This window comes from Ovis canadensis, chromosome 15 (genome assembly GCF_042477335.2).
Source record: "Ovis canadensis isolate MfBH-ARS-UI-01 breed Bighorn chromosome 15, ARS-UI_OviCan_v2, whole genome shotgun sequence".
Taxonomy (NCBI): domain Eukaryota; kingdom Metazoa; phylum Chordata; class Mammalia; order Artiodactyla; family Bovidae; genus Ovis; species Ovis canadensis.
The window spans coordinates 54627012-54652842 of record NC_091259.1 but is presented as its reverse complement, the minus strand read 5'-3'; the positions used below and the strand labels follow the sequence as shown (position 1 = coordinate 54652842).

Here is a 25831-nt window from a genome sequence, read left to right as displayed (position 1 = left end):
ACCTTTACTTTCAGCTAGATTACTGTGCTAACCAGGAGCTGCCGCAGTAAGCCCTGTTCCTGTCCTGCAGACCGAACGGCTCTTGTACGTGGTGGACCTGCTTCTGTCAGAGGGACACCCAGTGCTGCTGGCTGGAGAGGCAGCAACAGGGAAGACAACCTTCGTGGAAGTGCTGGTGGAGCCACAGCACCCTTACATAAACAGCCCCATTCACCCCGCTGTCAGCACCACCCACCTTCGCCTCCTGCTGAGCCGGGAGGTCCAGGGCCAATCACAAGCCAGCCCATGGACTGGGCGGCACCCGGATTCTAAAGGTTTTCTCCTCTTCCTGCTGGAGGATCTGCACCTGGCTGCTTCCGGTGAGGAGTCGGGAGGGAAGGAGTCATCGTCCTTTCTCTTGATTGTAAAATCCTTAGCTGTACTTATCGACTCTCAGACCTATACCTACAGACCAGACTTGAGTGTTCCATTCTTAATGTCTTCTCTTAATATCTTCAGTCTACATTTGCTCTCTGAATATCCTTGTCCCTTGCATCCCTTGCAGTATTGACCATATTGACATCTAGAGAACTTTATATCCACTGACTGCAAAATGTCCTTTTTTTTCAAGTGCACGTGGAACATCCACCAAGATAGACCTTATGCATAAAATTAGTCTCAACAAATTTCAAAGGATTAACTTTTACAGAATATTTTCTCTGACTGTAGCAATAAAAACCAGTAAGATACTAGAAATCCCCCAATTTTTGAAATTAAACAGCAGACTTCTAGATAACTCATGCATAAAAGAAGAAACTCAAAGGGAAATTAGAAACTATTTTGAACTGAATAATAATGAAAACACAACACATCAAAATTTGTGGAATGTAGCTAAAGCAGTGCTCAGAGAGTTTACAGCTTTAAATGACTAATTAGAAAATAAGAAAAATTTGAAATCAGTGATTTATACGTTCAGCTTAAGAATCTAGGAAAAGAAGAGCAAGTTAAAACAATTAGAAGGAGATAAATAATAAAGATCAGACCAGCAATCAATGAAATAGAATGAAAAGCACAAACTATAGAAAATATCAGCAAAGCAAAACTTTAAAAAGATAAATGAATCCCCAAGTAACACAAATCAAGATATAAAATAGGAAATATAAATTATCAATATCAGGAATGAAAGAGGTTTTATTTTAAAGATATTAAAAAGAATAACAAGGGAATATTGTAGAAAAACTTATAGTAATACATTTAGTAATTCAGATTAAATGGATAGGTGCCTTGAAAAACACACCTTATCAAAATCTGACTCAAGAAGAAAAAGAATAGAAAAAGAATAGCCCTATAGATCTATTAAACTTTTGAATTCATAATAATAAACATTCCAAGTCCTGGATAGTTATTACACAGTTCAATTATATCCAATATTTAAGGAAAAAATGGAAACCTACAGTTTTTCAGAAAATGAAGTAAATACTTTTCAACTCATTTGATAAGGCCACCAAACCCTAATGCCAAGTTCTGAAAGATATTTCAAGAAAATAAATTATAGGCCATGATCTTTCATAAATGTAAATGCAAAACAAATCCTCATGAGATATTAAGTAAAATTCAGCAACACATCATCATCAAGTGGGGGTATATCTCAAGAATGCAAGTTGACTCAACATTCAAAAATCAATCGGTGTAACGCATGACATTAGAATAACAGAGAAAAGTATAAGATCATCCTAATAGATAAAGAAAAAGCATTTGATAAAATTCAACAGTATTTATGGTAACTCTCAGCAAACTAGGAATAGAAAGGAATTTTCTCAGTTTGATGAAGGGCATCTATTGGAATCTATAGCTAATTACATACTTAATTGTGAAATAGTGAACATTTTTTCCATAAGATCAGTCACAAAGCAAGATTGTCCACGCTCACTGCTTCTTTTCAATAGTGAACAGAGACTGCTATCAGTACAATAAGAGAAAGAAAGAAAAGCCTTTAAAATTAGAAAAGACGAAGTAATACTATCTCTACTAGAATATAACATGATTTACTGCGTGGAGAGTCCTAAGGATCTACCAAAAGCAAAAACAAAACTACAAAACTATCAGAACAAATAAGTGAATTTAGCAGGCTCACAGCATACAAAGTCAATCTATTGAAATCATTATTATTTCTATATCCTAATGACAATCAGAAATAAAAAATTTAAGTATCATTTAAAATATCATGTAAAAGCTTTAAGTATTTAGGAATAAACTTAGTCAAAGATACACACTGAAAACTGCTAAATACTGCTGAGATAAAAGAGAATTAAGTAAATGTAGAAATATATCATGTTCTTAGATCAGATGAGTCACCAGTGTTAAGGTGCTCATTCTGCCCAAATTCATCTACAGATTCAGTGCAGTCCCAGTCTAAACTAGGAAGTCTGGTTTTTTTTTATTTTTTAGAAACTGACAGACTCTTTCTGAGACTTACATGGAAATGCGAAAGACTTAGAAGGGCCAAAACAACTTTGAAAAATAAGAAAGCTGGAGGGCTTAAACTAGTGATTTTGAGACTTACTGTACACAGTTACAGTAATCAAGTAATAAATACCAATATCGGTATAAGGACATGGATACAGCCTAATGGAACAGAATCATGAATCTGACATATGGTCATTTATGGTCATTTGATTTTCAACAAGTGTTCCAAGATAATTCACTGGGGAAAAGTATAATTCTTGGGGTAGAAACAGCTGTATGTATGTGTGAGGAAAAAAAAAAAAAAGAATCTTGAATCCTACCTCACAACATTCACAAAAATCAATTATAAATAGATTATAGACAAGTATAAAAATTAAAACTATAAATCTTAAAAAATACTGAAGAAAAATCTATGTGAACTTGGCTAGAAGCAATGATTTCTTAAGATACAACTATATTTCACCAAAATTTAAAACCTGTGCCCTTCAAGGGACACTTATGAAAATGAAAAAAAAAAAAAAACCCATAGAAAAATTCAAGATACATATATCTAACAAAGCTCTTGTACCTTGAAAACATAAAAAAGCTCTTAACAACTCAGTAAGAAAAATTCCATTTAAAAAATGGACAAAACACTTTGAATAGACACTTTACAAAAGAAAAATAATGAATGACGAACAGCACATGAAAATGTGTTTGATACGGTTATGCATCAGTGAATTCCAAATGTAAAACCTGTGAGACAGTACTTCACACCTACTAGAAAGATTCTAAGTAGAAAGACTGATAGTAATTGTGAAATGTGGAGCAACTGAAACCCTCACACTTTGCTGGTAGGATCAAATGATACAACTGTAGGGAAAAAAAAAAAGTGTGACAGTTTCTTCCCTGTTAAATGTATGTTTACTATATGACCCAGCAGTTCTGCTCACAGGTATTTACCGAAGTGAAATGAAAGCACGTGTATGTTCTCAAACTTGCACATGTATGTTCATAGCAGCATTATTCTGAATAGTCAAAACCTCAAAACAGCATAAAAGTCCATCGGTGTCAGTGGATCTACAAACTGTGATATTTTCATAATGGAATATCACTCAGCAATGAAACAGAACAAATTACTGATGCACGCAAAATATGGATGAATCTCAGAATCACGCTGAGTGAGAGGCCAGACGTGGTAAACCACGTACTGTACGATCCCCTTTGTATGAAGTTCTAGAATAGGCAAAGCTAATCCATAATGATAGACATCAGAGTAGACAGAAATTCCTGGGACGGTGTGATAGGGGATTGACTGCAGCGGGGCAGGAGGAAACTTTCTGGGGTGATGAAAGTGTCCTAAATATCACTGGGGTGGTGGTTACATGGACATATACATTTGTCAGAACTCATTGAACTATCTACAATGTGTGTATTTTATTTTATAGAAATAATTTCTCAATAAAGTTGACTTTATAAAAGCCTGCATGAAATTTAACTCCATTATCTTTGACTGTGGTGACTGCACTTTTCCCTCTACTGTGGTCAGTCAGGTTTCCAAACCTTCTGTTCACTAACCTTCAGTTAATGAATATGTAATTGGTCTTAGAGGTAGGATTCGGGGAAGAAGGAAAAAAAAATCACTCACTTCTAGGGAGAGAGAACAATGTAGTCAGACATGACCCAGTCCCAACACCCCAGGTGCATAAACTTCCTCAGAACCCCATGTGTGCCAAGAGCAGACCCATAGAGGCAGGGAGAGGAGGAGCAGGGTGACACTGTTGTTCGGCCTCACGCAGATTTTCTCTGTTCATGGCCCCCAGACCCAGAGAAGAGCTGTCAGCCACTGTTGGAGACTCTGCGTCAGGCCATAGATGGCACTGTGTATACCCACAGCACCTTGGAGCTGCAAACGCTGCAGCCTGGAGTCAACTTCCTGGCCACTGCCACAGTGCCAGGCTTCTACGAGAGGCCGCTGTGCCCACGCCTCTCTCGGCTCTTCACGGTGCTGGCCCTGGGCAGCGTGACCCAGGCCATGCTGCTGAGCAGGCACATGCCCAGCATGCAGGCCTGGCTTGAGCGCTTCCCCTCTGTGGAACGGGAGAGCGTTCTAGCAAGAGCCCTGGTTCGGGCCTCATTGGAGGCCTGGGAGGCAGTGGGTAAGTGCTTTATGCCCTCACCCCTTCGCCCACACTACCGCTTCTCCATGCACTCTGTGAGCCAGCTTCTGGGAAGCCTGCAGCTGCTGCCCGTCAGGGTGGGCTCCCGGGGTTTTGTGGACTGTCTCAACCATCAAGAGCACCTGCGCCGGGTGTCTGGCTTACGCGGCACGCGCCTCATGATCATGATGGCCACGCGCAACATCGTGCGCCTCTGGTTGCATGAGGCACAGAGAACATTTTGTGATCGGCTGGACAGCCCCAGGGAACGCTCCTTCTGTGCCAGACTGCTCCTAGAGGTAGCTCAGAATGTCTTCTGCTGTGGGCCGGCACCCCAGACCCTGGGCAAGGGTTATGAGGAGGAGGAGGAGGAAGAGAAGGTGCCCGAAGTGGAATCCGAAGGGGAGCTGGCTCAGTGGGAGGACCTGAGCAACAGCGGGAGTGAGACGGAGGAGGAGGAGGCCCCGTACGACCTTCCGGTCACTACAGGCTCACCGAGCAATGATTCAGCACCGCCTGCAGCACCAGTAAGGAAGATGACCATGGGAAACATGAGTCAGAAGACAACCCAGGAGGAAGGCACAAGGACCTCCAGCTACAAACTCCAGCCGAATAAATCTAAGAACTTGTATCAGAAGGCGGCCCAAGAAGACATGGTCTCACCCTTGTTGCTCCCAATGCTGCTACTCCGGCCCCAGGAGAGGCCCTCGGACCTGGTTTTCAGTCAGGAACTGATACTAGAGTCCAACTCTGAGAGCTCCAACTTGTACCTGGAACGCCAGTGGGTGAGCCTGGAGGAGCAGCTGGCCACCTCAGCCGCTCAGCTGTGGCTGAGCCCCCACCTTGCCCGGTGCCACTCGATGGCCCAGCATGTGGCCCGCCTGGTCCGGGTGTTGGCCAGGCCCCAGCAGCATGGCCTCCTGCTCGCAGGGGCTCAGGGGACGGGGCGCTGTACGGCTGTCACTCTGGCTGCCGGCATTTGTCAGACCCGCCTCTTCCATCTGCCGTGTGGATCAGAGGAGGCTGTTCTCCGGTGTCTAAGGGAGGTCAGCTGGCATGCTGGCACGTTAGGCCAGCCAGTGGCCCTGCTGGTGCCCAAGGGTGTGGATCTTACTACCTTTCATCGCCTGCTGGCCCTGGCAACCTCAGGCAGTTTTCCTGACCTGTACACAGAGGCAGATCTGGAAAACATTGAAGGACATCTCCCTAGGGACAGCGTTAGTGTCAAGCAGAACATCAAGAAGGAAATTCTGTGGCAGAGGTAAGGCCAAGACCCCCAAGCCAGGGGTCGATCTGCTCTGGCTCCACCCTGGCTGAAGGCCAAAAGCCCACACAAAACTTAAGGGTACTGAGGGGGCACAGAAGAGCAGGGTTGAGGGGTCGGGTTGGGAAGGGGACCAGGGTGGGCAGACAGGGATGAAGGAGAGGACGGCGTCAGAGCTCCGGCCCCACAGGTTCTGCCAGCAGGTGCGGAGCCATCTGCACATGTTCATCCTGATCGGAGATGACCAGGCCCACAAACAGCTACCCTCCACCCTTTTCCTGAGGCTCCTTCAACTGGCCATTGCCTGCACTGACCGCTATGAACCCTGGGACCAAGATTCCCTGGTCACTGTGGCCCAGCATCACCTGAAGGGTGTTCAGAGCCCACCCCTTGATAACGGTGAGCCCGCCTTACCTGTCCTCACCCCTCCTCTAGACCAGGTTCTAAAGAGGACTGTTACTTGGGTCAGTGTCTCTCTAGAACCTGGTTGAGCCTCCCTTCACCTTTTCTGCCCTCCTTCCTGAGCGAGGAGAGAGGGTCCCTTTCCTTTCTTCCCCTACAAGCTCACAAGTCCAGGCTAAAGCCATGCTTGTTGCAGACTCCTTGAGGTTCCCAGACATCCAGGCCTCAGTTCCCAGCGTGGCCAAAGCCATGGCTCTCATCCACCTTTCGGCTGCTAGCTACCAAGGGCACCTGTGTCCTGAATTGCCACTCGTCACCCCCAAGACCTTCCTGGACTTCCTGGACACCTTCGTGCTGCAGCGGCAATGGATGACCCTGCACATTGAGAACAGGGCCCAGCGGTGAGTGACCCCCCCATTCCCTCCCCTGTATCTCCTTCCACTCCCTCAGGTCCACTCACTGGTACACGGTGTCTTCAGGATACAGAATGCCCTGGAAAATCTGAAGATGCTGATTGAGAGGCACAGTGCCCACACCACCCTAGTCTTCAACTTGGAGGAGCAGCTGAAAGGCTCCCACAGGGTAAGGCGGAGAGGAGTTTGAGGCATGAACAGTAGGTCAAAGCAGGAGCCCAAATAATGACTTTGCAGAAACCAACCAGACTGAACCTTAGTTCTGGTCTCCTGAGAGCTCCCCTTCCCCCAGGGGCAGTCTATAATCCCTGCTAACTCTTCCTCTAGAGCTCAGGCTCAAAGTTCCCTGTGGCACATCTGAGATCAGGCTGATTCCTCTAAATGCATGAAACCCAAGTGTCGGCTTCTGGTCGTCCCTAGTACCTTGACTGTGAAGTTCAGTATGCTCCCCAAGCTCTGCAGAGATTCCCATTGGGGATGGGGCAGGATTACATCCTCATGGTCCCCTCTCACTTTAATCCTTTTCTCCTGGATACTCTATTGCTCACTGCTGGTTGGCACACCTCTTGTAGCTGCCCTCTCTTCCCATACCCCTTTGTTCCTGCAGTGTGTCCTTCCATAATACACCAAATATACAAATTTATACACTCTATATACAAAAATGTACGCTGTTAGGTACGTTGGGAAATGCAGATGGGTGATGGCAGTGGGGGCAATTTACATTCTAGAACAGAACCAGAAATAGGTTTAAATTGTTCACTAGATCTTAGTGTCTTGTTTTCCTGTCACCTTCCTCTACAGGGCATTTCCTACTGACAGAGTTTTCTCTCCCTGTCCCATCTCCCCAGCACTGCTTCCAATGCTGTTCAGTCACCCTATTTTTCCCTTAGAGCTTCCCAAAGGCAATGCTCATGTAACAAGAGATTTTTTTTCCCAGTCCTTACTCTAAATCCTGTTGCTTTCTTATACAGAGCAATTTTCTTCTTTGAATAAACAAACCGCTCATATCTAGCTAAAATTGGTAGCAGTGGCATCATTACATGTTCTGTAGTCAAACACTCTTAGTTAAAAATGCTTTCCTAAAATAGACATTTTTTTGGTGGTGTTTCATTTTTAAAAAGAGGAATTCTGATATTGCATTTTCCCCCCTTTCCTGCTTACACAAAACTTTGATGAAGGTTCAGGGGTAACTACAGTGAGATAGTTACTAGTGATCAGTCCACAAGCAGATACTATGACTTGCTTTCTCCTGGGGTTTCAGGTCTTGCAGCTCCCCATACCTAACCCTCCTCTTCTGATGGGTCAGGGCTATCCTTTGGCGTTGCACAGCCCCAGGGGCATGGCTTACATAGTATCTACACATGTGGTTTTCACTGTGTCCTGTGGAGTCACCATAGTACTGTTGCCCTCCTACCATTCACCATGGAGGATCACTAGCTTAGATTAAAAATTAAGACTCAGTTGAGATGGAAAAAATTAAGAAGCTCATTGATGAACGGGAGTCCTCTTTCCCATGATTCCCAAATTCCAGTGTTCTGTCTTGGGTCTTGCTTTTTCCCCAAATGATTAATACCAGGGATTTTTGATATCATTTAGGGGAGCTATTATTCTCTGATCCTTGGATCAGAACATAAGAAGCCCAAAAGCTGGATGAGAGATGTTCATAGTCTCAGGGGCATTCGCTTAACAGCCATAACTGTGTGTACTTGTTTCAGAGTTGCCCACCACAGGAGATGGCACAGCCCTCCACTTAGTCACTTAAGCTGAACCCCAGGTCATCTTGGACCCCTCCATCTCTTTTCCTTTTCATGTTCAGTTGGTTCATTTATTTATGACTGTGCTCAGCAAGGCTTAATTGAATCCGTATGTTTTGTGTGAGCACTCATCAATACTTTCGTGCATGTCTACATCTATGCTGGCTTCTTCCCTCGTGGCTCAGTTGGTAAAGAATCCGCCTGCAATGCAGGAGACGTTTATGTTTACATCTAGGTAGACAGAATTCTCACCTCCACTTTTCTAAGGAGGCCATTCTTTCTTCCATTTTACAGATGAAAAAACTCAGATCCAGAGAGGTTAGGATGAGGATTAAATGAGGCCTTTACATGTAAAGTACTTCAGAGTGCTGGCACATAGCAAAAGTCCAATACATGTCATCATGTATTGATAGTAGATGGCCTCTTAATAAAGATAAGGCACTCTCTTTGTCCTTCATGGTGCCTAGTTTGCTGGAGGATATAGGCTTGTGCAAGTCATTATAAAACAATGCATTATGACAGAGCAAGTCCAGGATGCTCTGAAGTATCACGAAAGACTTCCTAAAATTGTATAAGTCTTATGTTGAATTGGTTCATAGTGCTTTTCAGGTATACTGTATCCTTATACTTCTCTGTATATTTATTCTATTAATTTTTGAGAGCTTGATGTTGAACTCCAACTAAAAATCTTAATTTATCTACTTGAAAAATAATTGAAATATATAGTAGAACTATATGTACCATTGGTCTGTATTTTCCAAGTTTCTGGTAAATGTGTTATCATCTTTTCATAATTTAAAAAAATAAAAAAGAAGTGAAAAAAAAAGAAAACTTCCTAGAGAGAGCATAGTATCACACTGTGTCACACTGTGTAGCATGGAGGCACTGGTAAGCACCAAAAGCATTCCTTAAATATGTAAACACAGGAGTGAAGTACATCAAGGTTGATACCTGAAGGTCAGGTGAGATTTGGTATGAAAGAGGGGGTGGGAAGAATGTCGCAGGCTGAAGTAACAGCAAGTGCAAAGGCCCTGAGGCAAGAGTGTGTGCGCCAGGTTGGAGGAACTGAAAGTCAGGAATGGCTGGAGAGCACATTGCTGGGAGAGCAAAAGCAAATGAGGTTGGAAGGATGAACAGAAGCCTCCTGGTCACGGAGGTATTGTAAACCAAATGCAACAGTAGCGAGTGTGAAGAGAGATGATGATTTGATATTTGCCTTTGAGAGAACCAAATAGGCTTGCAGCATGAAAAGCAGATTAGAGGAGGGGGAGTAGGAGTTAGGAAGCCAGTGCAAAAGGTCAGGAGTGAGAGAGCATGGGTGTGAGTCATGGTTTTGGGGATGGAAGTAGACATGAGAGATGTATTGGAGATAAAACAGAAAAGCCTTGTTTGAAGATGGGCTTGATTTTGGGGACTAGAAGAGGTGGAGTCAGGGTAACCATCAGGTTTCTTCCTTGGGAAACTTGGATGTATTTTGCCACAGATCTCTGAGAAAAGAATGCATGAAGAGATGAATAGGATTGTAAGAGATCTGAGGAGCCATAGTCAATACATTCATTTCTGGACATGTGGAGTCTGAGGGGTCTGAGAGACACTGAAGAGGAAATTCCCACTAAGCAGATGGATATGGAGGTGTGGGTCTTGGGGAAGAATCTGGCTAGATATAAGGATTTGGAGTTGTTAAAATAGAAGTGATAATAAGAGCCATGAGTTTAGGGAGGTACACAGAAAGATGGTAAGATAAGGGGGCCCTGAAAACTTTTTGAGACATATTTAAGGGATAGCAGAGGAAGAGAATGAGGAAGAGCAGCCACAGAAGCCAAAGAAGAGCATGGTCTCATGAAAGTCAAGGGAGGAGAACGTTGCAACAGGGAGGAGCTTCTTCTGTGACAAACGCCACTAGCGGGTCAAGTAAGATAGTGTCACCCAGTGGTTAAGCATGCAGGCTTTGGCTTCAGATGGCCTAGGCCTGTATGGTAGGTCAGAAGCACCCCAGCCACTCAGTGAGGCTGCCTGACTAGATGTATAACTCACAGACTGGGGAATGACAGTTCCAGAGCTCAGCACGTATCTGTAGCGTACTTGGAGTTCAACTTGGTCACCTTGACAGTCAACTTGGTCATACAACTGTCAAGAGGATGCCTGAGTCCAAGCCCATGTGGGGTCTTCCCTTGGAGTAGTCCCACCTGGCCCAAGATCTGGAGCTGCAGAACCTAAACTCTGTTCTCAGAGCCTTGGCAGACTGACTCACCAGATAGACCAAAGCAAGATTCTGTACAAGCGGCAGCTGATAGAGTGTCGGCAGCAGGAGAACCTCATTGAGAACCTGACCAAGCAGCGGGACGCCCTGCGGGCTCAGTATGAGGCTTTCCTAGAGCAGGTGCGCTCTTCCCACCACCTGCCCTGCACTGATCCCCTCTCAGAAGGGGACAACCTCTCCTAGGATGCCCAGAGGAGAGGATGGGTTGGCTTGTCATGGAGTCTCCTGGGGCAAAGGTAATAGGTTGGCTTGGGGTGTGGTCCCTTGGAGACCCTAGGAGAAGATGGTCCCTCCTGGAAATACCTTGAAGGAAGAGAGGACATTCTGGGAGCTCACTTCAGCTGCACGTCTCTCCTTGTTTAGATGGGCAAGGCATTTCTGGGGCCCCTGAGCCAGCTGCAGGTGGCTGACTTTGAGGAGATACGAAGCTATCGAGCACCACCAGAGTCTGTGGTCCAGGTGACCGATGCTCTGTGTGACCTCTTCCACCGTGAAACAGGCTGGGCCAGTGCCAAGCAGCTGCTATGCTCTGAGGACTTTTATCAGGTAAGAAATGTGGGGCTCCACGGAGGAGGAGAAATGCAGGCATGAAGCGGCAACTTGGCAGAGCGAGGCTGTTGGGGCAAGGTCAGAGCATCCATGTCTTCCCCCACCCCTCTTAACACACACTCCCCCAGGAGCTGGTGTTCTTCCCCAAGGAGAAGATGACAGACGCAGAGATGATCAAGTTAAACCTGGCTCTGAAAGCTCCAGGCATGAGTGATGCAGACTTGCGGGCAGTGAGCATACCTATAGCAAGCCTGGCAGCCTGGCTCTGGGCCGTTCTGTGCTACGGGCTGGCACAGCGCCGAGGACTGCCCACGGGCCTGCTGCTGCGGCAGGTGGAGGCGACACTGGCTCGGGAGCAGGCCCGCCTGGGCCAGTACCAGTTCCAGGCCCAGGAGCTTCTAGAGCACAGTTTGGCTCTGTCCAAGAATCTGGAAAATGCCCAAACTTCCCACAAGCGTGTGGTCGAGAATCTGGGACAGGCTCAGTGTGGCAAACATCACAAGTGGCCGGTTGAGGCTGCCCTGCTCACGCCTATGCATTCCTGGACTACGGAGCTCCAGGTAACCAGCTCCTTCTAGACTGCTCCCTGAAGCTCATTTCTGCGCTGCAGACCACTCCTCTGCCCCTCCCCGTGCCCCCACCGCCTCCCTCTGTCCCACTCTGCCCTCCTTGCCGTGCTTTCCCCCACACCCTGCCTCGCTCCCTCTCCACCAGACCTTCCACCTGTACCCTCCCCGCCGGCCTACACACTGTCTGATCTTCCCTTCCACATCAGAAGTTGAAGGGTCACTCCTCCACGGTGCTCGGAGATGCCCTCTTGTGTTCAGCTGCCATCAACTACCTGGGTCCCTTCCCACCAGTGCGACGCCAGGAGCTGTTGGACAAGTGGCTGGCTCTCTGCAGGGGCTGTCAGGAGCCGCTGGGCCCAGATGACGTGGCACAGGCCCTGAAGCAGATGCAGAAATCTGTCGCCACGTTGCCAAAGAACCCCTTGCTCTCCACACGCTCTCCCTTCAGCCTTGTGTCCTTGCTGAGCTCCGAATCTGAACAGTTCCAGTGGGACCGAGACATGAAGCCCCAGGCAAAGTCAGCCCGCCTGGCAGCGCTGCTTTTGCGAAGCCGCACTCACTACTTCAGTTGCCGTTGGCCCCTGCTGCTTGACCCCGGCAATGAGGCCCTCATCTGGCTGAAGCCGCTGCCTCTGGAAGAGGCTGGACGCTTGGCCAATGGTCCCACCAATGGCACAGGTAAATCCAGGGATAATAAACACAACACTTCTTGGTATCTGAGCTGCTCAACACTCTCAGCCACATGCACTCTTCCCCTTCACAATGAAGACACTAAATATTCATGGCCAAGGTATCCCAGATTTCTTCAGCCAATATGATATTAATAAATCGGGTCACATGTATATTTTTGGGCCCATACTACAATGATTGTGAATCTATGTGACTGACCATAATCTTCCACTTCCTGGTCTGCTCAGCACTGTTAGAACCTTGGACTATGACTCAGAGCTTTCCTATTCAAATTTATCAGGAATTCTGGGAAATATTTCCATTGGTTCTGCTTGGATCAGGGACCCATCTGGATAGAGCATCAGAAGGAGCATTTTCTAGGGGAAGGAAGGAAGAGTGTTTATTTCCCAGAAGAAGGGGCTGAGGGTTGTACTGGTAAAAATAATAGATTTCTAGAACAGAAAGTATATAATAAAGTGGTCTGTAACCAGGGATCTATAAGCAGACTGCTGCTACTGTTGCTGCTGCTAAGTCGCTTCAGTCATGTCCGACTCTGTGCGACCCCATAGACAGCAGCCCACCAGGCTTCCCCGTCCCTGGGATTCTCCAGGCAAGAACAGTGGAGTGGGTTGCCATTTCCTTCTCCAATGCATGAAACTAAAAACTACCTGGGTCAAATATTTGTACTTTGTCAGCTGTGTGACCTAAGGTGAGGTATTTAATCTCTCTAAAGCCTAAGTTTAAAAAATATTAAAAAGCAGAGACATTACTTTGCCAACAAAGGTCAATCTAGTCAAGGCTATGATTTTTCCAGTAGTTATGTATGGATGTGAGAGCTGGACTATAAAGAAAGCTGAGTGCCGAAGAATTGATGCTTTTGAACTGTGATATTGGAAAAGATTCTTGAGATCCCCTTGGACTTTAAGGAGATCTAGCCAGTCCATCCTAAAGGAGATCAGTCCTGAGTGCTCATTGGAAGGACTGATGTTGAAGCTGAAACTCCAATACTTTGGCCACCTGATGCAAAGAGCTGACCCCTGATGTTAGGAAAGGTTGAAGGCAGGAGGAGAAGGGGATGACAGAGGATGAGATGGTTGGATGGCATCACCGACTCAATGGAGATGAGTTTGGGTAAACTCTGGGAGTTGGTGATGGACAGGGAGGCCTGGCATACTGCAGTCCATGGGGTCGCAAAGGGTCGGACATGACTTGAGCAACTGAACTGAACTGAAAGCCTAAGTTTGCCAATAAAATCAGGGTCTTATAGCCATCTCATAAAGTGTTGTAAGAATTAAGATAATTCATGAAAAAAGAGTTCACACAGTGCCTACTGTATAATAAGTTCTCAGAAACATTAGTCATTATTTGCTGCTGTTGCTATTTAGTCGCTGAGTCATGTCCGACTCTTGGTGACCCCATGGACTACAGCATGCCAGGCTTCCCTGTTTTTCACTGTCTCCCAGAGTTGGCTCAAATGCATGTCCATTGAGTCAGCAGTCATTACTACCACCAGTGTCTTACTGCTGTCAACATTACAGTCCATCCCTTGGCTGTCCAGTATATGACTTTCTGTTGTGCCCATACACCATTACAAAAACATCCACTATACAGCTAGCATACGTGTAGCTATAAATTAATTTACCCCCTCTCTAATAAGAGACACCCTAGCTGCTATATCCAATGCTGAGTCCTGAAACTCTGAATAATCTCTTGATCAGATCTGGATATGGCTTTTCATGGTGGTTCTGTAAACTATCCTAGATTAAGTGAATCTCACCTTAAGAATACACCTGATAAGCAAAGAGAAGCAAAATCAAATCAAGATAACTATAACAAACTTCTGTTTAGAAACTTGGAAAGGGCAAGAAACACACATTATATTGGTCTCTAGCAGATACTGTGCAATGCCAGACAGAAGGTAAAAGATTAGCATCATTTCACTGGCTAATTGAATTCACTGGAGTGAGTTCCTGGACAACCGGTTCAGCTGCCCTAAGTTCTGATAAATAGTATAATTTTCCTTGCCCATTGTCCCCCAGAAGTATCTGTGAGAGGAAGGTCAGGCAAGAGTACCCTGTTGGTAGCCGTTATACCATAAATGTCCACTTCCTATTGGAATGGGTATGGGGGCTTAGGATGTATTGTAAAATTAAGCAATGGGGGGAATTTCTGGCTAATCTCCTAAAATCTCTTAGCTTTTCTCCTCCAGATTTCATTCGTAAAGACTCTATTAACTGATGCCAGAACTCTTGATATATTCTTGTTGTTGAATTTAAGCCCCAACTTCTGGCTTCTGTCTCTTAACATTGGTTCTGGGGACTCCAATTCCACTCCACCAGTTCCACTAAGCCTTAGTGTAACTGTCATCCATCTAAACCTTGGCCCTCACCTCAGGGCTGTATTAAGAAAATAGTATTGGGGGGAGCTTAGGCTGACTGGCCATGCAATGCAGCCCCTACTTGGAAGTATGTGGATCAAAAGGGGGAGAGAGACTACTCTTGACAGTCAGGGAATGCAGGGAGAGAAGTGCTTGTGATGAACCTGGAGGCATCCCTGATTATCCAATAGCCTGTGATTTCCTATTCCATGTGATATGATGTACAGAATCATTTTTTAGAAGTCAGCAGGGTGCATGAGTACCAGATCATGTGTGATCTAACACTGCTTGATATGAGAAGGAAGGAATTCCCTTTAAGTTCTTTCTGGAGATTATTTCACTAAGAAGAGGTGCAGCCAGCTTGCTCCAGCATCTACTACTAAGTCCACTAAAGTTCAGTGAGCACAGGGGAGAAGTCCCATGAGATAAGCCAGCTTTTTAGCTACACATAGCCTAGCCACCTTACCAGTAAGGAAAAGAAAAATCCTCACTGCTGCTTACTACCTGTAACAAAAATCCCACTCACCATGGCTTAAACAAATGGACTTATTTTATTGGATAAGTCCTTCTTATCCAATAAAAAGGACTGGGATAAGCAGGTATAGGGCTTCAGTGTTGCCTCCAAGCACTCAGAATCTTCCAGCTTTCTGACCTATGACCCTTGGTATAGTCATTTATCACATTGTAGTGGGTTGGATGGTGTCCACCCAAAGATATATCCTCATCCTAACCTCCAGAACCCATGAATATGATCTTTTTTGGAAAAGGAGTCTTTGTAGATATAATTAAGTTAAGGGTTTGCAATGAGACCATCCTAGATTTCGAGGGCTGGCCTAAATCCAGTGATAAGTGTCCTTGTAAGAGATAGAAGATAAGGCATAGGTGCACAAAGGAAGGCCACGTGAAGGGAAAGAGTGGAGTTATGTAGCCACAAGCCAAGGAACTCCTAGAACCACCAAAAGCTGAAAGAGGCAAGAAAGAAATCTTCCTTAAAGCCTTCAGAAGGAGTGCATTCTTGCCAACACCTTGATTTTGGATTTCTGGTCTCAAGGCCACTAAGAGAATAAATTTCTATTGTTTTAAAGCCACCATATTTGCTATCAAATGCTACTATCCCTCCAAGCATCATGTCAGAGGTGCTTGTAGCCAGTATGTGTCCCTTTCATCAGGAAAATAAAAAATCTTCCAGAAATCTGGATAGCCAGATGCACAAATAGCACATATCACTTATATGTGGAATCTAAAAAAAATGATACAAATGAATATATTTATAAAATAGACATACTTATAGAAAATAAAGTTATGGTTACTAAAGGGAAAGGAGAGGTCGGATACATTAGGAGTTTGGAATTAGCAGATATTAAAGTATGCTACTACAGATACAACAGATAAACAACAAGGACTACTTACAGCACAGGGAACTGTATTCAATATTTTGTAATAACCCATAATGGAGAAAATCTGAAAAAGAATACATGTATATATATTTGAATCATTTTACTGTATACCTGAAACTAACGGCACTATAAACCAACTGTACTTCAATAAAACGAACAAACAAAAACAAAACCCATAAAATGGTAAGCCTGGAAGAACACCCAAGTCCCAGTTGAGCAGTGCAACCCATGATTTTAGTCTCAATTTTAGCCCAGTATAACTCTGAGCAGAGCGTCTGGTCAGATTTCTAACCTACTAAACTGAGAGATAATAAATGTGTGTTGTTTTTAGCTGTTAAGTTTGTGATAATTTGTTAAGCAATAGGAAACAAACACATCAAATTGTGGGTCTGGCAACCTCTATTTGCCCATTTCTTAAACACTTAATTTTCTGAAAAACTTATGCTTAAATTTCCCAACATAAAACAAAACACTATTTATCTTTTCCAGCTCCTGCAGTAGAGGAGGCAAAGAGAAGGGGATTGCAGATAGCTGTTGGTTAACCAACAACCTGGGTCCACAGCACTGCCCATGCGGTGGCCAAGGCCATAGTTTATGGGCTTTCTTTCACGAATTGATACTTCCAGGCACTGATCTCTATGCTAGTGGTGACTTGTATAGTTGTTAGTGACAGAATTAGCTCAGGCTAAAAGGGAAATGCACTGACTCTTCTAGCCAACCTACAGAAAGGCAGAGATGGAGCTAGTTTCAGGGGTGACGAGAACCCCTCCCTGGAATTTTATAGTTACTGGGAGCTGCCCTCTACTGGGAGCTTGCCAGGTGCCAGGGGAGTGCTTTCTGTGCATTGTTTCACGTCATCTTCACAGGAACGCTATGTGGTGTTAGTAATGCACTAATATCAACCCATTTTGCAGATGAGGAAATTGAGTCTTAGAGAGCTTAAGTGACTTTCCTAAGGTGTCTTCCCGCAGACCAGACCTTCCTTCATGAGCTGGAGTCCTTGGGTGAATAGGGCTCCCCAGGAGCCCGATTCCCTCCCTGAGAAGAGCACCTCTTCATCTTCCTGCCACAGGGAAGGGCTTTAAGAGAAATAAAAGAGAGTCTAAAGAGGAGAACATGGAAGATGAAGATGATGATAGTGATGAGTATGATAAAACAAAGGAGCAGAAGGCAGAAGAAAAGAGAATCAAGGAGACGAAGGAGAAAAAGGAAGGGCAGCAGGAGCAAGAGGAGAAAGAACAGCAGGATGAGGAGGGACCTCAGTCCCCACCCCCTCTGGACCTCCAAGTCTTCTCAGGCGCCAGCCCAGAGCTGGGGCCTCAGCTCCAGGAGGCAGCTGCCCATGGTGAGAACGCATGCTGTCCGCCCAAGGTCTCCTGTGTCCTCCCCTACTCAGTGGCCCCACAGGCCTCTCAATCCCCAGTCTGACCTCCACCCTTGCCTTCACCCCAGGCACTAATCCTCTGGAAGAACCCTGGGTTGGAGCCAGACGTAGTGCATGGGGGCACCCAGGTGCTGACATGGCGGGTAAGGTGTCCTTGTCTCCCCTGCACAGGCCTGCCCGTGCTATTGACCAACATGGAGCTGGGCCTAGACTGCCCAGAACTGCAATGGCTACTTCAGCGGGAACAGCTGAGCCCACCCCAGGTGCAGCCTGGCTTCTGCCTCTATCTGAGTACTGCTGTCCCCCTCAATGCCTTGGAAAAAGGTGAGGCCCAGTGGGTGAGTTGCCAGCAAGGCTTTGTGGACACACCAGGGCCTGAGCTTCACTCATTCTGACCTAGAGCGGGCTCAGGACCATAGCCAGTAGCCACGCTCCCTGGGCCCCTCACCCCTGGCTCTGCCAAAGGGAAGGGGTTAAGCATTTCTCCTGTGTGACTCCAAGTGCTAGGCTGTGAATTGCTGAAGGGGCTGAATGTGCTGGACCTGGGTGTGAACACGGAAATCCTAGAAGAACGGATGCTGCGGGAAATCTTGTGCACAGAGCGTCCTGAGCTCGAGACCCACTGGTGGGACCTGACTGTCAGATTCCTGGACTCCTGGGAAGCTGCAGTGGTTGTTGAGGTGCCTGGAGATTCAGTCTGTGGGTTGGGATGGGCTCCGGTATGGGGGTGGAGATGAATGTCACCAAGCGGGGAACTACATGGAGAAGGACCAGATTATGCAATAAGTGACTGTTTGTAGGAGCGGCTGCTGCTGATGCTACTGCTCCAGGGCCCATGGCGTCAGAGACCAGCCAAGTTCCTGCGAGACGTGGTGAGGGCCCAGGGGGAGCTGTGTCGGCTGCATGCCCATTTAGAGGACCTAGAAGAGCTGAGGCTGAAGGAGGTAGCAGTGTGGGCACCCTATCGGCGTGTGGTCTGGCATGGCATGACCATCATAAAGGCTCTTAGCTCACTGCAGAACCTACTACCACTTTTCCATATGAGTCCAGAGGATTGTCTGGCTGCCACCAAGCGGGCTCTGAACAGCATAAAGGGTGAGATTCACCGGCGGGAGGAAGTAACCTGCCGTCTGCTGCAGCTGAAGAGACAGCTGACCCACCAGCTACTAGGCAGCACTGTGGCTACACTGGGCCTGACCCGAGTACCCTTGGTGGGTGTCTTGGGTGCTTTGGCTCTGTTGCGAGTGGCAAGGAAGGCGCCGGAGCTGGAGAGGCTGGCCCTCTGGCCTGGACTGGCAGTCTCTCCCAGCATAGGCTGTGAAAAACCAGTCCCAGGTGTGGCTCGACCAGCCTGGCTAGGGCTGAGAACCTGGCATGAATGTGAGATGTTAGAGGTGCTGCCCCCATTTGCTGGGCTGTGTGCATCCCTGGCGGGCCATGCCAGTGTTTGGCAGGCTTACCTCTCTCTATCATCCAGTGTGCTGGGCCCTGCACCAGGGCCGGGGGCTCACCCACTGAGCCTGCTCCAGAAGCTGATCCTGTGGCGTGTGCTGCGACCTGAGTGCCTGGTCAGCACCCTGGCAACCTTCACCACCAGCCTCCTGGGCCGGCCCCTGGATGAAAACCTGAGTGCCCACACCATCCCCTTTGAACACACTCAGGCTACTCAGCCCATACTGATCTTGTTGCCACCACCCGGTCATCCCACTGCCACCCTGCATCACCTGACCGTTATCCAGAAGCTGGCTGCCAGACATCAGCAGGTTTGAGCCTAGCCTCTGGGCCAGTAGGGCTGGGGTGGGTGGTAGGCCCACCCCACCCCCAACCTTCTCATGGATCTTTCTGGATTACTCAGGGACTTTCTGGGTCACCTGCGGCATTACTTTGGGTCCTTTGGGTCATCCTAGGATCTCTTTGAGTTACTCTGCCATTTTGTTGTTTGTTTCCAGGGGAAGAAGCATCTGAAGGTGATAGCTCTGGGCTCTGAAACCTGGGACCCAGTCTCCATCGTGATCAGCTCTCTCCGCAAGGCTATGCTCAGGGGGGAATGGCTGGTGCTGGAGAACTGTCATCTTATGCCTCACTGGCCAAAAGAGCTGCTGCAGCCCTTGCTGGGACTGTTGGATGGAGCCAAGGGTGGGTTTGCTGTCTAGAGATGGCTTCTAGGACTTTATCCTGCACTTGGGCCTGAGCTTGAACTTGGGTCTCATGGTCTATCCCCTCATCCCCTTTGTATGACCCCTTAGCCTCAAGTCTGATCCCTATCCAGCAATTGATCTCAGCCCTATGTCTGACCCCTAGAGGTCTCGGACCTGGACTTAGAACTGCTTTTTGCTCAACAAGCAAATAGGAATGTGGCTGCTGTCCACAGGGATTTCCGTCTTTGGCTTACTGTGTCTGCAGAAGCTACTGCTTCCTTACCAGGTGAGGAAGGAGCTTCCCCATAGGCTCTTGGATTGGAGCCCAGAGGGCAACTGCACCGTGCTGACTCAGCACTTTTCTTCCTCCCCAGCCGTGCTCACTCAGCACTCCATGCCTGTGTTTTGGGACCAGTCCCTGGAGCTGGGCCATGTCCTGGTGGACAGCGTGGAGCTAGTCCAGCAAGGACTCTCTGTGCAACCCCCAAGCAGGGTGCTGCCTCTGCTTCTCCTACATGGCCTCCTGCTACACCGGCAACTCTATGGGATGAAGCTGCAGGCTCACAGGGGGCACTGGTGAGGGACCCCCACCCATCCTGCTCTGTCAGTCGCTCAGCAAACACTGAATATTTTTCCCATGCTGGGATTCATCTCTGGGGAGCTCCAAAATATGAGGGCAAGGAGAAGTCAAGGAAGGCTTCTCCAAGGACTTTGGAATCTTGCTTTGAGTTGAGTCCTGACAGCAGAGCAGATCAGGAGGAGATGAGGCCTTTCTGATCAGAGGGAACTAAGCTTAGCAGGAGAGAGAAGGCTTCAGTGTGGCTGAGGTAGACATACTGGGGGGGCAGCGGGGAGAGGAAAGGCTTGTGGGACTGATCGGATCCTGAGGACAGTGGGAAGCCACTAAAGGGCTTTAAATAGAAGAAACATGATCCCATTCGTTTGTTGGAAAGATCAGTCTGGCAGCAGTGTGGAGAACGGACCAGATGGGGTGGGCTGAAGGCAAGCAGAATAGTTTTGGGAGGCTCTGACAGTATCGAGAAATGAGATCATGGGGTGAGGAAGAAGGAAGAGTCAAGGATGAGTCTCAGATTTCAGCGCTGGACAACTGGGTGGCTGATGTGGGGGAAAATGATGATTTCAGTTGAAAGGAAATCTGAGGTGCCAAGTGGCAATGACTAGTAAGCCTCATGGGTCTGAAGCTCAGGAGAGAAGTTTGGGCTGGAGAGAAAGATGTGAAAATCCTCAGCATATAAACAGTTTTGAAACCCAACTTCCTGCTCTCCGTCCTCAGGAGTCAAGCAACCCTGACCCACGTCCTGCAGATCCAAGACCAGCTGTGCGCCAGCCTTAGCAATCCTAGTGTTGCCATGAGGGAGCTGGCCGGTGAGACTCCTCCTGTCCCCCATGTAGTCACCAGCCCCCAGGAGAACCCAGAAGGGAGTGGGCTGGGGGAGCACTGAGATGGGACATAATCTACTACTTCGGTTTGGGAGGTGGTGGAAATGGGAGGGACTGAAGCTGAGGGGCTCTGACCTCACCCTCAGCTTCGGTTTTCTATGGGGGTCCTGTGGGAGATGACAAGGACAGGGAGGTCCTGATTAGCCTCACTCGAGCCTGCTTGAGCTCCAGCAGCGGGAATGGAGCCCAGCCACACACACCTCAGTATCTGCTGGCCACTCTGATGCCCAGCCCAGGTGAGCTGCGGTCAGGTATCTGTGTTGGGGCGGGAAGCAGCACAGTAATGCCACCTTGCTCAAGGGAATATAACAAAGGTACCAATAAAGGTATAGAAAGGAGGATATTGACATAGTTATGGGATAATGATGGGTTCAAGTTTCAGAGGAAGGCCTACTACTCCTTGGGTCTGGGGTAGAAAGAGATGGTCTTATCTCTCACCCCTCCTCTCCAACCCCTAAGAACTAAAGGAGCTGGATGCTCTGGAGGAGTGCAAGGGTCAGATGCACCTACTGCCCACACCGCCTGAACCCCGGATCTGCGGACTGAGTGCTGGCTCCCAGACCTGGCTGTTGCGACGCCAGAGCCGCGCCATCCTGAGTGCGCTGCAGCGGTGTTCACCTACTTGGGTGCCCGCGGCCCGCGGGACCTCGCGGCGTGCCGAAAGGCGGCTGCGGCAACGCCTAGCGCAAGCCAAGCGGAGACTGGAGTCACTGCAGGCTCAGCTGACCGAGATCATGCGCCAAGAGGAGTCTGGCGTGGGGTTCGGGGAGCTGGGGCTGAGTGCGCCGCTGCCGCTGGAGGGCTTCCTCAAGACGGAGGTGCTGGAACTGAGCCAGCTGGTGGGCGCGCTGCAGAGGGACCTGGATTGCCTGCTGCAGCAGCTGAAGGGCGCGCCCCCGTGTGCCGCCCGGCGCTGTGCCGCGGTGGCTCAGGCTCTCTGGACTGGCCGCCTACCCGCGCCTTGGCGACCCCACGCGCCTGCCGGGCCGCAGCCGCCCTGGCACTGGCTGCGACAGCTGTCGCGCCGTGGGCAGCTGCTGCTTCGCTACCTGGGTGTGGGGACCCAAGTACCAGAGCGCATCTTTCACCTGTCAGCCTTTTGCCACCCGCGCCGCCTGCTGCTGTCCCTGCGTTGGGAAGCTACCTTTGCTGTGGTCGCCCCGACCAATTTCCCAGCTTGCCAAACCTCCAGCTCCTGTCAACTCCCCCACAAACGTCAGGAGCTGATCAGTCCTCTGCACTTCCAGGTATCTTCGTGCTACCCCTTCGTTTCCAGTTCCGCCCCTTCATATCCCTGGTTACACCTCGCAGTGTAGCTAAGCCCCTCACCTTAGCTGCTCTTGGTTCTACTTCCTCAGTAGCTCACCTGCTTCTCTGATCCGACTCCACCGGGACCCCTTAGTTTCTTAGCCTTGCCTGACCGGTTTCTGGCGCCCCCAGGTGGCGAACAGCCCACATCCCACGGTTCCAGAGATGGGGCTGCTGCTGATTGGACTGCAGCTTCACAATGCCAAGTGGGACCCGGTAGCAGGGGCCTTGCAAGACAGCTCCTCCAGTCAACCCAGCCCTCTGCCTCCCGTCAGCGTCAGTGCCCAGGCCCCAGCGGCCAATGACCTGCCACCCCGAGGCGGCCTGGCAGTGTATTCCTGCCCTGTGTACTTGGAAGGGCCCCTGGGCACCACTAGGCTACACAGGAGGAAGGTCCTGATGCACCTGCCCCTGCCCACCAAGCTCAGTCCCGCCACCTGCATCCAAAGGAGAGTCCACGTGTGCAGCCCTCCGTTGTCCTGAGCCCTCAGCCAAAATAAAGTTGGACTGATTTGATGAAATGTTTCTGAGACTTACAAGGGAGGTAGATGTGTGCACACAGACAAAGTGACACACCGAGGGGAAAACAGTGTGTACATCTGAGAAACAGGAGGTCTGTTCACACTGAAGGGAGAAGAGGATGTGTGCCTGGCACTTGGGGAGAGGCAAGTGTGGGGACACTGTGGGGAGATGGACCTGGGGTTAGTCCTGTCTCCAAGGGGCTAGGCAGATCTCAGGATGGCTAACGCATAGCACTTTGAATCCCTGCCCAGCTCACAACTGTGCTCTCAGCTCTGTGCTAAACCCACAAGGGATATTTTTAAAGGGAGAACATTAGAACTCAAGATCATTTTTTCAGGCACTTAGTAGTACTATTGGGAATGCCCCAATTCTGCCCAGCTAGTCATCCCCACAAGATGTATTCTCAGCACACAAACGAAGAAACAAAAGCGAAATAAGACACAAGGTCCTATGTTCATTCAATGGTCATATAAATGAGTTAAATTTGATGATTTTTAAGTGCTATAAAGAAAACAAAACAGGCTGATGTGTTGGAGTGTGACTGGAGGGGAGCAGTTAATCTAGTTTGGGTGGTCAAGGAAGGCTTGCTGAATATTTGAAAGGGAGCTAGTTGAAGATCTAGGAGTAGATCTGCTAGGTCTAGGAGGAGAAAATCTAGGAGTACCTGTCTTTCAGATAGAGCCTTCAAGAGATGCAAAGAGCTTGAGGCAAGAACAACCTGGGGTGTTCAAGGGACAGAACATGCAGCTGTAACACTGTGAGTGAGGGGCAAAGTGAGCCGAAAGTATGGAAAGGTATAAACCGGAGCAGATCGTGATGATGAGCTTGTCTTTTTAAAAGTGTAAGAAGGAATCTACTGGAGAGTACTAGATGGGAAATTATCTTTTTCAAAGATCATTCTGACTGTTCTGTGGCGGGTGGATGTGTATGTGTGCCCAGTTGTGTCTGACTTTTTGCGACCCATGGACTATAGCCCACAAGGCGCCTCTGTCCACGGAATTTTCCAGGCAAGAATACTTGAGTGGGTTGCCCTTTTCTACTCCAGGGGATCTTCCTGACCCAGGGACCAAATCCTGTGTCTCTTGTGTCTCCTGCAGTGGCAGGTGGATTCTTTACTGTTGTGCCACCTGGGAAACCCATGGTGGGTGGATGGATGGATGGAAGGAAATCCAGAGTAACAAGGGGGAAGATTTGTTTGGAGGTTATTGAAGTAAATCAAGTGCGAGATGATGGAGTTTGGACTAAGATCATAACCATGGAGATGGAGAATTTTAGGAAATATTCTGGAGGCAAAGCCAGCAGAACCTACTGACGGATTGAATGTGAGGTAAAAGGGCAAATCTAGGATGACTTGAGCAACTGGGTGGATCATGGTGTCATTAAGTGAGATGAGAAATTTGAGAGGGAGAGAGACAGGTTGGAGGTAGGGAATCAGGTATTCTGCTTTGACATGTTCAATTATTATTAGTTTCGTGATTGCTTCCGACACCAGTGCAAACCTCTTGGATAAAAGTTGGGTTAGAATGTAGCAGACAATACCAGTTAAAAGCCAACACCAGCTCCTCTCCCTGCCCCCAGGCTCCAGACTTTACTAGGTACAAATTAATTCCCTTGCTGTATGATTAGGTACGAGCCATGTGGTGGGAGGAAATGCAAAGAGAGATGTACGCTGAGCATCAGTGCACAAGCTCTTCAGTTACCCCACTTGCTAGTGACTGCAGTGCAACTGACGTCCTAACAAAGGCTGAGCAAAGAGGCAAAAGCTCCCTCTTTCTTCAGAAACTCTTCCCTTTTCTTTTCTATAACCAGGGGCGTGGCTATTCCTTCAGGTGAGGAGACTAGCAGAGTATTAAAGAAGTCCTTTTGGATAAATGAACCCTCTGTCCATATGTACCATCAATACTATTTTCCCCATTGGGAACAGGGAACAATAGTGATACACAAGTAAGACCAGAATATTTTCTATAAATCCACATCATTCTCCAGACCAAAATGTATTCTTTTTTAAACCTAGAATTTCTTTTTTTTTAAAATTAATCTTTACTGATGCATAATTGACTGAAATTCATTCTTGAATTATGCACAGCAAATTGTTATTAAACTTTGACAATCAGAGGTTATAAGTACCAACTTAGACAAGTAGAGGTTATAAATAGCAAGTGACAGTGTAGCCCAAATACAATGACTGAGTGTAAAAATATTCCAGATTCAACAATTTCACAGCTGAAATTGTCTATCAGATAAATTAAAATCTCAGGGGGAATTCCCTGGTGGTCCAGTGAATAGGACTGTGTTTTCACTGATGGGGCCCAGGTTTGATCCCTGGTCAGGGAACTAAGATCCCACATGTCCTGTGGTGTGCCAAAAAAAAAAAAAACACACACACCCCAAATTTAAACATTAAAAAAAAAAAAATCTCATTAGGGAAGTAAAGTCTCAAACAATGAAAGGAAGGAAGAAGTAAGACACGTGACAAAGGGAAGAGATATGTCCCATCCTGTCCTGAAAGATCAGGTGGCGGGGTGAGGGGTGGAGGATGAAGAAGTGGAGTCAAGGCAGGGAGGAATATGATAAAATAAACATGATCTAGGACTTTAGAAGTAAACTGAGGGCAAAGAGGCTTTTCCTCCTTTTCCTACCTGTGATTTTAGAAGGGAACTGCTCTGCAACACTGACTTACTGTGGCCACAAGAGCAATAAGAAGGCAGAGTGGCACGGACAGGAAGAAGTGTCCCTTGATCCCTGAGCAGTGCAGAAACTGAATAGAGATCTGTTAAGCTC

General features: G+C 47.6%; 1 protein-coding gene across 1 annotated transcript in view; it reads left to right on the top strand.

Moving 5' to 3' along the window:
- The window catches only part of DNHD1 (dynein heavy chain domain 1), a 64755-nt gene extending 41712 nt beyond the window's left edge, over positions 1 to 23043 (top strand). Inside the window, exons 23-42 of the mRNA XM_069553302.1 lie at positions 71 to 359; positions 4248 to 5844; positions 6038 to 6246; positions 6446 to 6650; positions 6729 to 6831; positions 10647 to 10796; positions 11040 to 11222; positions 11354 to 11785; positions 12001 to 12472; positions 17310 to 17582; positions 17793 to 17945; positions 18123 to 18301; positions 18422 to 19384; positions 19571 to 19757; positions 19923 to 20045; positions 20134 to 20335; positions 21054 to 21145; positions 21307 to 21456; positions 21680 to 22467; positions 22661 to 23043. Of these exons, the coding sequence (XP_069409403.1) occupies positions 71 to 359; positions 4248 to 5844; positions 6038 to 6246; positions 6446 to 6650; positions 6729 to 6831; positions 10647 to 10796; positions 11040 to 11222; positions 11354 to 11785; positions 12001 to 12472; positions 17310 to 17582; positions 17793 to 17945; positions 18123 to 18301; positions 18422 to 19384; positions 19571 to 19757; positions 19923 to 20045; positions 20134 to 20335; positions 21054 to 21145; positions 21307 to 21456; positions 21680 to 22467; positions 22661 to 23011 (7101 nt within the window). The 3' untranslated portion in view covers positions 23012 to 23043. The remainder of the gene's footprint in view (positions 1 to 70; positions 360 to 4247; positions 5845 to 6037; positions 6247 to 6445; positions 6651 to 6728; positions 6832 to 10646; positions 10797 to 11039; positions 11223 to 11353; positions 11786 to 12000; positions 12473 to 17309; positions 17583 to 17792; positions 17946 to 18122; positions 18302 to 18421; positions 19385 to 19570; positions 19758 to 19922; positions 20046 to 20133; positions 20336 to 21053; positions 21146 to 21306; positions 21457 to 21679; positions 22468 to 22660) is intronic.
- Positions 23044 to 25831: the final 2788 nt, after the last annotated feature.